General features: G+C 54.7%; 1 protein-coding gene across 1 annotated transcript in view; it reads right to left on the bottom strand.

Annotated features, from left to right (window-relative positions):
* NKAIN1 (sodium/potassium transporting ATPase interacting 1) overlaps positions 1 to 9085 on the bottom strand; it is a 41001-nt gene extending 31916 nt beyond the window's left edge. The window contains exon 1 of the mRNA XM_032302847.1: positions 8618 to 9085. Coding sequence (XP_032158738.1) covers positions 8618 to 8671 — 54 coding nt within the window. The 5' untranslated portion in view covers positions 8672 to 9085. The remainder of the gene's footprint in view (positions 1 to 8617) is intronic.
* Between the last annotated feature and the right edge of the window lie 3613 nt (positions 9086 to 12698).

The following is a 12698-nucleotide window of genomic DNA, read 5'->3' as shown; positions in this document are numbered from 1 at the left end:
GAGAAGGGCAAGGACTGGTCCAAGGTCACAGAGCTAGTTCAAGGCAGAGCCAGGCCCACACGGGAGCTGGCTGTATGCGGGGCCCCCCCGTCCACACCTCAGTTTGCACGGATAACCCTTCAAGACCCTTCCCAGCACCTGCGCCAGCCTGCTCGGGCTTAGGGATTCTGGGCCGGTTGCTGAAGCAACCTTCTCTCGTCTTCCCTGCTGGCTCCAAGGCTGGCTCCAGCCAGCGGGGTGCGTCAGAGGGCAGGGAGGGTAACCCGCCTTCCTGCCCAGCCCTGCCAGCCCCTTCACTCCGGGGCTGGCTGCAGAGGCCTCAGAAACAATCCAGGGGCCCAGGACTGGAACACCATTTGTCAGCCCGGCATGGTGGTGGCGGGCTTGTCTCCATGGCAACAGTGCAGTGTGAAGGCATCCTGGCATCATTAGGGCGTGCGCTGAGTAGTATAAACAGAGGCTGCAGTAGATTACACGCCTATTATGAGCAGTCTCGGGCTCTGAGCACTGGTAATTATGCCTAATTGTGCATTTAATTGTGTAATTGAAAACCCACATCTCTGATTCAGGCTGGGGCTGCAGAACCTCCCCCCACCCTACCCCCCCAAAAAGGCTTAGGAGCCATCACTACCCTGAAAATCCCAGGGCTGCCTCCCCTTCTAGGGCAAGGCACAACCAGAGTAGACTTGGGGTTAAAGAGCCTACAGACTCCCATGTGCCCCGCTCCCCGTGCCAGGAGCTCAGCCAGGATCTGTGATTTGGGATGGGGCAGGGAGGTGCATGCTTAAGGCAAAGGGACATGGTAGGAGCCCACAATTTCCATTATTCCTAATAGATACCATTTTATGCTCTTGCCATGGTCCTCTCAGGACCTAGAACCAGCATCTGGTGGTTCAAGGGACCTGGATCATCACCAGATCCATTATACATCCAAGCGGTCATCCAACTTACATATAAATTCTTAACCACCGCCAGTGACAGGGAACTCACCCTATGACTATCAAGTCTGCCCCTGCAGAGCCTCTGTAGATAACCTGAAAGCCACCGATGGAATTCAACAATCTCTCCCGTTTCCCAGATTGGAGAAAATGAGGCCCAGAGAAGGACAGGGCCAGCTCACAGTTGCACAGCATATGAGCTCCAGAACCCCGGGATTCTGACTTGCAGCTGAAGGCATATTTTGCACCCCAGGGTGACTTAGCATCTACAACTGTGCCTGGCACTTTGTGGGTGCCTCATAATATTTGCTAAATACAATTCTGGGTAGGGTTAGCTGGAGGCAATTCTGACTCTCTGACCCAACAGAATTGAGTCTTTCGGGAGTTCAGGACGCTGAGCTGCAGTGGCCTGGGGTGAGTCATGGGTCAGACACTGCTGCTCTGAAACTCTGCGGTCTGAGACTTGAGTTTACAACCAAATATGCCAACTGGGCATTTGGGATGGGGACGGTACAGATGCTCATTCAAACAGAAGACAGAGGAAAGAAGAGGGCATGGGAGCTCCAGGCTCCCTGGCACCTTGGGTGTAAAGCCTTGGGGAGGCCACTGGAGGTAGGGGGGTCCTCCTTGGCTCAGAGCCCAAGCCTCACATCACTGCTGTCCGCAGCAGGAGGGGCTGGTGTGGCAGCCAGTCTGGTCTCCCCTGGGAAAGGACAGGACTTATTGCGGGCTTAGAGCTGGAGCGGTCCTCTTAGATGATGAGTCCAACCTTCTCCCTTTATAGAGGGGACATAGGGGGCCATAATTCCCCTCTGCAAGGCTCTGAGTCCAGAGCTCCCTGCATTAATTCAGGCCACCCTCGCTATAGTCCCATGAGGGGGGGTGTTATGATTATTCCCATTTTACAGAAGAAAGACTAAACAACAGTAAGGCCAAGGCTGCCTAGATCTGGCAGAACTTCCGCTTCACTTATGTCTTCTACGGATTGAAAAAAGGACATGTCTCCTTTCCTACACCACGGTTTTTAGATTCATAGAACTTGTTGTTTCATTTCTGGAGCATTTAGGAGCAGGAACGTTTTGTGAGATTTACTCAGTGTATCTTATCTCAAAGGAGCCTCCTGACAACTCTCCAAGGCAGATCAGTCTCCTGATTGAGAGAAGTGCAGGTGGAAGCCCAGAGAGGTCAAGTGTCTTGCCCCAAGGTCACCCAGTGACAAAGAGGTAGAGATGGAACTCAGACCCCAGCCTGACCCCAAAGCCCAAGTTCTTCCCTGTTGACCGCTCTGCCTCTGGTTCGCCAGCTGCTCAGAGAGGCAGAGGCCCGGAGGCCAAGTAACGCGTTCAAGCCTGCAGCCACAGTAACAGCTCTGCTAAAACCTTGGTGCACGGGGCTCACAGGTGGAAGAGTCTCAGATTCATCGGCCCTTTCCCTCTCCAGGTCAAGGTCAGAGGCCAAGGGCACTGGAACGGGGCTCTCTCGGACCACTACCGGCTCCATCGCCTGTAGCCTGGAACTAGCTTTAAATAAACACATTTCTAGGGCACCTGGCTGGCTCGGTCAGTAGAGCGTGCAACTCTTGGGCTCGGGGTCAGGAGTTCGAGCCCTACACCGGGCACAGCGATTACTTTAAAAAGGACATTAAAAAAAAACAAAAATAAAAAACCATGGGGCGCCTGGGTGGCTCAGTGGGTTAAAGCCTCTGCCTTCGGCTCAGGTCATGATCCCAGGGTCCTAGTATGGAGTCCCACATCGGGCTCTCTGCTCAGCAGGGAGCCTGCTTCCTCCTCTCTCTCTCTGCCTGCCTCTCTGCCTACTTGTGATCTCTGTCTGTCAAATAAATAATAAATGAGATAAAAAAAAAAAAAAAAAAACCATTCCTGGTCTCAACTTGCTCTTCCATCACCCATGCCCCTCTGAAACCCGAGAAGAGAAGAGATGTCAATGATCACAGCTGACCATCTCTGCTTGGCCCAGATTTTACAAGCCCTCTCAACTCTTTTTCCCTTGATGATTCATCCAAGACCCGGGCTGTATCTTCTGTTTCCTTTGTGACAGGTCACTCTGTGCTTCAGGCCTCTGTATGCCCATCAGTACATGGGTACAAAAACCACATCTACCTCACAGAGTTGTTAGGAGAGCTCACAGGTCTCCAGTTTCTTCCCTGGGTACCTTTCCCTCAACCTGCCTCATAGCAACTGTAACCTTGGCACGGTGATGGGTGAGTAGAAATGGGGGACAAGCAGCTCAGCAGGTCCCTAGTGGCTGAGGAAAGGGTTGGTTTCTCCAGCTGTGTTGGGGAGCTCCCTCCTCGGGGGAGCAGTGGGGCATGGGCGGTGGAAGCCATGGAGACCCAGGTCTGGGTTTGCATCCCCATTCTATCCCTGCCCTCCACTTGGCCACGGATGACTGAGACAGTAACCAGGGACAAGGCAGATAAAGAGCCTGGCTCACGGGCGACCCCAAACAAACAGAAGTCGGAGCTGCTGTTATTAGTTCCCTCTGAACCGTATGCTTCCCGCATAAAGAAACTAAGACTTGAAGCATTTATGGAGATGACCCTGACCCCGGAGTCCTCCAAACTGCCACAGGGTACGGCCGGGGCCGATGGCAGCGGGGAGGCTGAGGCTTAGAGAGGGGAAGGGACATGCTGGAAGTCACAAAGCAAGGCGGCAAGGTCTGTCTGAGCCCCAAGGTATTGCTCCTAACCCAGCCTCACATCTCAGAGCAGCTGCTGTTTACGGGGTGCTTATCCCCAAACCCCTTACCTGCCTACCCCTGCAACAGAGGCAAACCAGGGCCACCCCCCTCCATGGGTCCCCTGGGGGCCCTCTTCTCCATCCACCTTGCTCTGCCCACCTCATAAGGGTCTCGAGGACTGTTTGGCCTCAGTCTGTCCATCTGCAAAAGGGAGCTGACCATCCCAGCCGTCCAAAAGGTATGAGGAACAAAAAGGGTCAGTGGCCCAGACAATGCCGTGCTCTATGCTCCTGACTCCCAAGCCTGGCCCAAGGGCCCAAAGCGCCTAGAGCAGAGCGGAGCCCCCACATCCATCCCAGGAGGCCACCAGCTTGCAGGCACAGCTGCTTTGGAGCCCAGGCCCCCCCACAGGAGCCCAGCTCCCTCCAGTCTCCACCATCACTACTGCTAATAACGACATCAATCAGGTTGACCACGTTTCACACCATTACTCGCAGCTCAGCAGGAAGCTACGTCTTTTCTCCCCTCACCCACCACCTTCGAGAAAGCAGAGAGCTTTCCAGAAGGGAAGAGAATGAAAACAGCATTTTTCTGAATGCCTACTATGTGCGCGACACCTGGCTAACCCCTTTTTACAACTCCCCTAGGTAGGGATGGCTCTTTCTCTTCGCTGGAGGAAGAGACTGGGGGCCCAGAGGAGTGAATGCATGTGTCCAAGGTCACCCAGAGCAGGGACGAGAACGGCCATGGCAGTGAGGTATGACTGAGCACTCACTGGCTCGTAGGCCCAGCCGAGTGCATGATCCTATTGAAATATTATCAATTTCAGGGGTGTGTGGGTGGCTCAGTGGGTTAAAGCCTCTGCCTTTGGCTCGGGTCATGATCCCAGGGTCTTGGGATCGAGCCCCACATCGGGATCTCTGCTCAGCAGGGAGCCTGCTTCCCTTCCTCTCTCTCTGTCTGCCTCTGTCTACTTGTGATCGCTCTCTGTTAAATGAATAAATAAAATCTTTAAAAAAAAAAAAAAGAAATATTATCAACTTCAGATGAGGAAGCTGAAGTCAGAAGCAGGGAAGAGACCTGTCTGAGATCATGCATGGCACAAACACCAGCCACGGACTGCTGCTGGAGGACAGGGGGCTCTCTGCTCAGGCAGTAAAGTACACACGTCCTGGGTCTGTCACTGGCTAGCTTAGAGACCTCAGGCACCTCTCTGAGCCTCAGTCTCCGCATCTGACATAGGGGAGAGCGAGAATATCCATCCCGTTGTGCAGAAGAACATCGAGGATAAAAACAGTGAAAGCTAACGTTTATCGATCGCTGAACACGTACCAGGCACTCTGCCAAACGCTTTACATATGTAAGCTCATTTAGTTAAATGAGGTAATGCATATAGAGTGCTTAGCACAGGACTCCAGGAATGGGAACGGTAATGATAATGATGAAATTGACGAGGATTCCCCTGGGCAAATCTCCTCTGTCCATCTTCTTACAGGAAGAACAGGGTGGCCTGTAAGGTTTCAAAAAGGAGGTGAACCCAGAAAGAAGGGGAGGGTTTGGGCAGGGGAGGGAAAAGAGGAGCACCTAAAAATAAGGGAGTGAATAGCATTAAAAAGGTCAAGATGATACACCAAGTAGAACTCGGGAAAGGAAGGGATTCAAGGTGTTCTACAGAAGGGAACCAGACTGAGACACCCTGAAACCTCCAGGCCAGCCCAGACACCATCCCAGTCCCAGATGGGCAGGACTGGCCGGACCCCAGAAGATACAGAGCAGTGGTCCTCCCCCATTTTATAGATGGAAAAATCAAGGCTTGCAGTGGGGAAAAGGCTCGCCTGAGTTCACAGGATCTCAGTGGCAGAGCAGGACTAGAATCCAAGCCTCCTGCCTCTCAGCTCAGTGCCCAACTACCTGCTGCTTCCCACAGAGGAAGAGTACAGAGGGGTACCTAGATATGCCTGGGCCACAATTCCAGGAAAGTATCCCATGGTGTATATATTATTAACATAACAATAGTTAATAGTTATGTTAACTATAGTTTATTGAACGTCCACTCAGTGCTTGGCACGATGCTAAGTTCATCACTTGTATTTACTCCTCAATATGACCTTAAGAATGGGCAACTGTTTATATTATCACTAACAGATGATAAAACTGGCTCAGAGAGGGTAAGCCACTTGCCAAAGATCACACAGCTAGGAAGTGACAAAGCCGGCACTCAAACACAGGTCTGTTCTATCAAACTCCAGAGCCCTGTCCCTACTCTTGTCCGCCTGAATGTAAAGCCCCCACTTGCTCCTCCCACCCCCCAGGACACACTCACCCTAATCCCTCACCAACAGCAAGTCTATCCCGATTACAGAAGAGTGTCTAGAACTAGCCTATTTTACTGTAATGATCAAACCCTGTTCAAAAGAGGAAAAATGACAGTTCCCCTTCTAAAGTTTGCAGCTGAGAAACACTTAACAGCCTTTTTCTTCTCAGCCTCTTTCCACTGGATGGGAAAATAGCCTCCCTTCTCTCTCACATCACGTCAGGCTGTTGGAGCCCATCCTTCTGGAGCACGAGAAGCCGTCAGGCAGCCGAGGTCCCCGGGGGTTAGCGTCAGCCGAAGGGACCCACTCTGCCATCCACCGAGGCAGAACAGAGGCGAGAGAGCAATTTTCAAGTCCCTCCTCAGAGCACCCCCTCCCTGAAAATTATCTCATCTAACTCCCACAAGTGGCCCAAAGCCACCCAGCCAAGTTGTAGGAGAATCAGAATCCCACCCAGGTCTTGCCTAATTCCGGAGCCCCTATAGGCTTGTGAACCCTTTAGTGGAAGGGCCAGGGGAGCTTAGCTGGAGAGAGGTCTGGAGACAGGTGAGTGGGAGGCAGGGAGGAGTAAAGACCTCCTAAGGGACTCTGATGGCTCTGTGCCAGAACTGCTTATATTTTATAATGAAGAAGGCAACAGAGTAAGCTGGCCAGCTGCCTGACTTCAAAGCCTGGCTCCTAACCATGGAACTTTGGGCAAGTTGCTTGATAGGATCATTACGAGGACTGAATAAGTTAATACACGGAAAAGGGCTTCCAAGGGCACCTAACACCTAGTAAATGCTGCCTAAAGCTAAACATTGTTTGCTGCAGCAGCAGAGAATGGGGCAGAATGCCAAATGGGCTTACCTTTGGGGTGTGGGACTGGGCTTAGAAGGAACTGTACCTTTATGCTCTGCACTGTTGGATTATTTATTGATTCATTTTTCACAATAAATGTCCGTTACTTTTTTAAGAATAAAGCAAGTCCTCCTTTAAATTTTAAAAATGAACGAGCAGGGGGAAAAAAATCCTTGGAAAAGTTTCATCATTTCTTGGCATTTTGTATTCCTCAAAGTATATAAAGGAGGGTGTTTCGACTGTGAGCCTGGAGTTGCCAAATAACTGATTCATTAATTTATTTTACAAATATTAATGGACTGCCAGGCCCTGTTCCAGCTGCTGGGGATTTAGCAGGCAACAAAACAGATAATCTCTGCCCTTCTAGAGTTTCCATTCTACCTGATTTTAATTAACCCCCTCTGCAACCCTCAAGGATGAGGCATTTTGCAGGCAGGCAGACCAAGGCGGCGCAGGGAAGGGAAGTCCCTTGCCCTGTGTCCCACAGCTGGGGAAAGGGCTACAGTCTTCATGGCCTGGCTGCTCCCACCACCGCCCAGGAGGGCAAGGCTGCGGATGACAAGTTTGGGGCTGGCGTGCCTGAGAGGGGAGAAGCAAGATGAATGAGGTCTGCACATCCAGGCTCAGAGCTTCCCTCTGCATTACTGTATGCACCTGTGCTGGGGAAGCGTGGGGGCAGGCAACAGTGGGAACCAGAGGGTGGAGTTGGGCATCAGGGAGGCTTAGTGCTGGGAGCTCTGCCCAAGGAGGTTCCTGTGCACCTCTCTGCCTAGAGGCTCAGCACAGCTTCAAAACCCCCTAGTTGTCAGGCCCGAGCTCTAGGATGGGCAGGAGACCCTGGCTTCTCCTGAACATGCTCCCCAAATTCACCTGCCAGAGCTTGAGTTGAAGAGCACTGGTCCCCTTCAGCCCTCAGATTCACTCCACTGACCTCCCTGAGGCAAGAACCTGAGTTCCCTAAGCTGGGATGAAGCAGAGTTTCCCCAGATGCTCCCCTCCCTGCCAGGGCACCCCAGGATCCCCACCCCTCACCCCTGCCTGCCCAGGCGAGGTGCTGGTCCCCACCCATGACGCTGGGGAGGAACCGATGGCTGATGGAGAGCCCCTGGGTGCAGTGGCCACAATCAAAGCGGGGAGGGCGGTCAGCACCCAGTTTGACAGACTGGCCCAGGACCTGGCAGTTCCTTGCGACGCTCTCCAAGAGAGGTGGCTCTCCATTCCCAGGCCTGCCCAGTCAGGAGGGTGAAGGCAGGCAGAAACAGCACAAAGGAGGAGGAGGAGAGTACGGTTCTTGGAGTCTAAGATCCCAACACACACACGGACGAACGTGGACCAGAAATGGTTAGAGAGCTAGAGACACCCCAAGGAGAAAGACGGAGACAGACACAGAGGAGCAGAGACTTTGCGAGAAACACTCAACACGGGCACAGACCCCCGAGGAAGGAAGAGCCGCTAGCAACCGAGGAATCTAGCGGAAAACACCCGGCAGGGACCTCAGCGTCTCCGCCGAGCAGCCCGGGACACACCCCCCGGCCCCAGCGAGCCACAGTCCCTCAGCAGGCCACTCGCATGGTGCCGGTGGGCGTGGGGGGGACCCGCGCGCAGGACGCACTCGGGGACCGGGGAGCGCCTGGCGGGGAGCGCACACAAAGAGCCAGCCCGGCCAGCAGGAGCAGGCTCCGCCCGTCCGCTCCGTGACTCCGGCCCACCCCCCTACCCCAAGCTGGGACTCGCGGCAGACACGCACCGAGACCCACGGCCCACCCGCACGCCCGGGACCCCGCCCCGCCAAGCCCCACCCGGCCCCGGCCGCCCGGCGCTCACCAGCTGCAGGCAGCAGAAGGCGACGAGCGTGCAGCGCCCACTGCACTTGCCCATGGCTCCGGGGGCCGCGCGGGCCGTCCGCCGCGGCGCCCCTCTAGCTCGGCGGCCGCCGCCTTCTCCGCGCCGCGCGGGCTCCGCGTCCTCCCGGCTGCGCGCCCCGGGCGGCGGGGCCGGGCGCCTAGGGCCGGGCCCGGGAGCGCCGGGTCCTCAGGGCGGGGGCCGGCCGCTCGCGCTCCGAGTCCATGGTCCGTCGGCCCGCGCTGGCTCTGCCGCGCCGCGCCTCCTTTGTCTTGCCGGCCGGCCGCCAGGCGCGCCTCCTTGCCCCGGGGCGGCTGGCGGGGAGCGCGGAGCGGGGGACGCGGGCACCGAGCGCCGCGCGGCGCAGAGCAGCACTGCCCAGCTGGGGCAGCCGCCCGGGCGCTCCGCGGCCGCGGCTTCCCGGCCCCACCACGTGGCTTCGCTGCCGCCGCCGCCGCCGCCACCGGCAGGGAGGGTGGGAGGGAGGGGCGGGGCGGCCGCGGGAGCGGAGAGGAGGGGAGAAGGGGTAGGGCAGTGGAGGAGGCGGGAGAGGCAGGAGTGACTGGGAGGAGCGCCGGCTTGGGGGCTGAGGGCCCTGGGTCAGACCCGGACTTCCCGGCGGCTGGAGAGCTGTGTGACCTTGGGCATGTCACGTCTCCTCTCTGGGCCTCAGCTTTCTTAGCAAAGTGGGAATAATGTCAGCTTGAGAGTTGCCAAGAGAGTGGAAAGCAGTTGTGTGACTAAAACTCGTAACCCTGTGCCTGAGCTCCTGAGGGTGCTGGAGCTCTCCTCTCTCCACCCTGTCCCTGGGACCCCGAGGTTCCAGGTTTGGCCCTCTCATTCCACTCTGGTTCCCAGATCTGCTCCTCATCCCAGCCTCCCTCCTAAGTGTCTGGTCACGTGTTCGTCCTTCCCTCTTTCCTTCTACTGGCATTTACTGAGGCCGGACTGCATACACACCCCTCGGGGACCCAGGGGTCCAGAGATGAGCACTGCAGCACGGTCCCAGAGCGCACTGAGCTTCCCGGTGCAGGGAACAGACAGGCTCCCAGCGGCATGAGGGTGAGATGCCTGATGGCAGAGACAGAGGTCCTCCCAAGGGCTGTGGCCAGCCCCTCACCCCCACTGCAGTGGGGAGGAAGTCAGAAAGCAGAAGACTGCCTCCTTCCAAATGCCTGGGTGGCTCAGTCAGTTAAGCGTCTGCCTTCTGCTCAAGTCATGATCCCAGAGTTCTGGAACCAAGCCCCATTTCAGGCATCCGGCTCCTTGTTGGTCTGGGAGTCTGCTTCTCCCTCTCCCTCTGCTGCTCCCCCTTCTTATGCTCTCTTTTTCTTTCTCTCTCAAGTAAATAAATAAAATCTAAAAAAAAAAAGAAAAGATTGCTCTCTCCAAGACACCTTGAAAAGCACTCGAACTTCCAAACCCGTGCCAAATCCATTTCATCCTCCCTGCCTCCCTCCAAACTTCCTATAGTCACCTCTGTGGTTCGCATCACTCAGGCAGGAATTCCTGTGTCATCCTCTTCCGCTTCTCTGTCCCATCTGACCATTCTGTGAACCGTACCTTCCCAATGATATCTATAGAATTCCTACTGTGTGCCAGGCTCTCCACTGGGAGCGAGGGAACCAACCAGTCTCTGTAGCCACTGGGAGAGCAGTTCATTGAGGGACTGTCCTTACAACCGGAAATGCATAATGACAGACTCTGATGAGTGTTCGCTCTCAAGGACGAAAAAGGGTAAAAGACAGCATAAGGGGGCACAGTCCAGGTGTGGAAACCAGGAAGGGCTTCCTTGAGGAAATGGCATTAATCCCGAGAAGACAACAGGAGGGAAGGAGAGGCGGTGGGGGGGGCGGGAAGCAGTGTTAGGGGCAGAAGAAACAGAACGTTGCTAATTCTTCCCACCTTCTCTGCTCTAACTAGCCGCTTATGACCAGCGGGCAGTGTGAGGCAGATCCAGACCCGGGGTTCTGCACCCACACAGCCTGGGTTCCAGTCCCAGCCCTGCCACTTGTATGCTGCTCCCATAGTAAGCTCTCAGATCCATTCTTATAATCTTCTCCTGGGACCAGCTCTGTAATTGGTGGGGTCTGCTGCAGAAGGAAAATGCACGGCTCCTTGTTAAAAACCCAAGGATGACGACCCAGCTGAGCATGAATCCAAGCACCAGGAGGGCGCTGCAGGCCCAGGGAGACTGTGTACCCCCGAAGTCAGAAACCAGCCCCATCCTCTCCCCGGACTACTAAAATGGGCTCTTCACTGCCCCACCACCACCACCCCCCAGCCATTCCTGGGCATGCAGCTGGGTGTTTTGAGACACACAGGTTATTCCTGGAGTTGAAACTCCTTGTGCTAAGGTTTTCACTTGGAGTAATAGGCCAAGGGAACAGTGGGAACTTTTCTCAGCCGTGCTTGGCGAGGAACAGCTGTGTCCCACCGGTTTCTATGACCAGACGGGCTTCCAGAGTCTGTGAAGTCCCTGAGATGATATGCAAAGCTTCATGTGAGCAGATGTGCCTTTTTCTGGGGAGAGGCTTTCATCAGATTCTTCAAAGAGTCTATTTCCACAAAAGAATGAGAACTAGCCCCACGAAGCTTCGGCCCAGATGTAACGGTTCTCCAGCAGATCCTCTTTGGGGTCTCTTCCAGAAAGCGCCTCTACCAGCTTCCTCCATGACTTTAATGATGCAATTCAATAATATTAACAACAATAGCTACCACGTCTTGAGTGCTTACTCTGAGCCGGTTGCTTGATATATATTATCTCATTTAAGCCCTATAATAGCGGTGGGCTCCATTGGGGCTGTAACCAGCCCTTCCCAGGCTCTCGGGTGGATCACATCCCACCCAGGACACCCCATTCCAAGGCCTGGCTGTAGCACTCTTAAGTCCATCCCACAGGACAAAGGAGGGTCTGTCCTGACCTCAGCAGAATTAGCCGCTGGCCCCAGGTCATTCCGAGTCCAAGCCTTGCCCTAATGAAGCCACGCACACACCGTGACATCTTCCAAGCTTTGTGTGTTTTGTTCTGTCTAAAGTGTGTCTCCCGTCTAAATTCTTAACCTGGAGAACCGTAATTTTCAAATCTCAGCACAACTGTCACTTCCCCTCGGAAGCCTTCCTCACCCTCTGGGACCCAGGGTGGTGCCTTCACTTTTGGGCTAGCAGTGGTCTGGGCTACCTCCATTCAAGCTTTTCCTGGGATTTACTATACTTGCTCGATTTCACGGGTTTCCCCCAATAGACTGCGAGCTCTCTGCGGATAGCAACTGGGTCAAAAATTATCTCTATATCCCTCAGGGCTTCGATGGGGCCAGGAGTCAGCAAATATGTGATGAATGCATGATCCTCCTGGCCTCAGGCTTCAGCACACCTCGAGCTCTCTTTACCCCCTGGAAGTCCAGCGTTCTCAGGGGGTGGGGTGGGGGGGGAAGGCGGTCTAATTGTAGGAACAGCCAGAAACAGCTTCGGAAGATGTCGGGGGGTTAGGAAAACGGGGGATGACGTCCAGAGGGGCTGGTAATAGCCCAGATGAAGGATGACTAACCCCTTAAGTAGGGAGAGGCTGTGGGGCAAATGAAGTAGGATTTTGAAATAAAGGACAGAGATGATTCAGAGAGTAACCACGCTTCCTGAGTGAGGAGGCAGAGTCACCGTCAGCCCTGGAGAGAGGCATGGGAGGGGCTGCTGTAGGCTTGAGATTTACCAGGTGGTGGGGAGTTCCCCCTTTGTCCTAAACCAAGAGGTCCCAGGGTCTGAATATTCCACCATAGTCCCTCTGAGGGTTAACACTGAGTTCCACAGAAAGTTCACTCATGAGATGGCTAAAATGTTAAGCCTATTCATTTCTGGGGTGCTTGGGTGGCTCAGTGGGGTTGGACCTCTGCCTTCAGCTCCGGTCATGATCTCAGGGTCCTGGGATCGAGTCCTGCATCGGGCTCTCTGCTCAGCGGGGAGCCTACTTCTCCCACACCCCCTCTGCCTGCCCCTCTGACTCCTTGTGATCTCTCTCTCTCTCTCTGTCAAATAAATAAAATCCTTTTTAAAAAAAAGCCTATTAATT

This window comes from Mustela erminea, chromosome 10, assembly GCF_009829155.1.
Source record: "Mustela erminea isolate mMusErm1 chromosome 10, mMusErm1.Pri, whole genome shotgun sequence".
NCBI lineage: Eukaryota > Metazoa > Chordata > Mammalia > Carnivora > Mustelidae > Mustela > Mustela erminea.
Note: the sequence above shows the minus strand (reverse complement) of the source record. Positions and strands in the feature narration are given on the sequence as shown.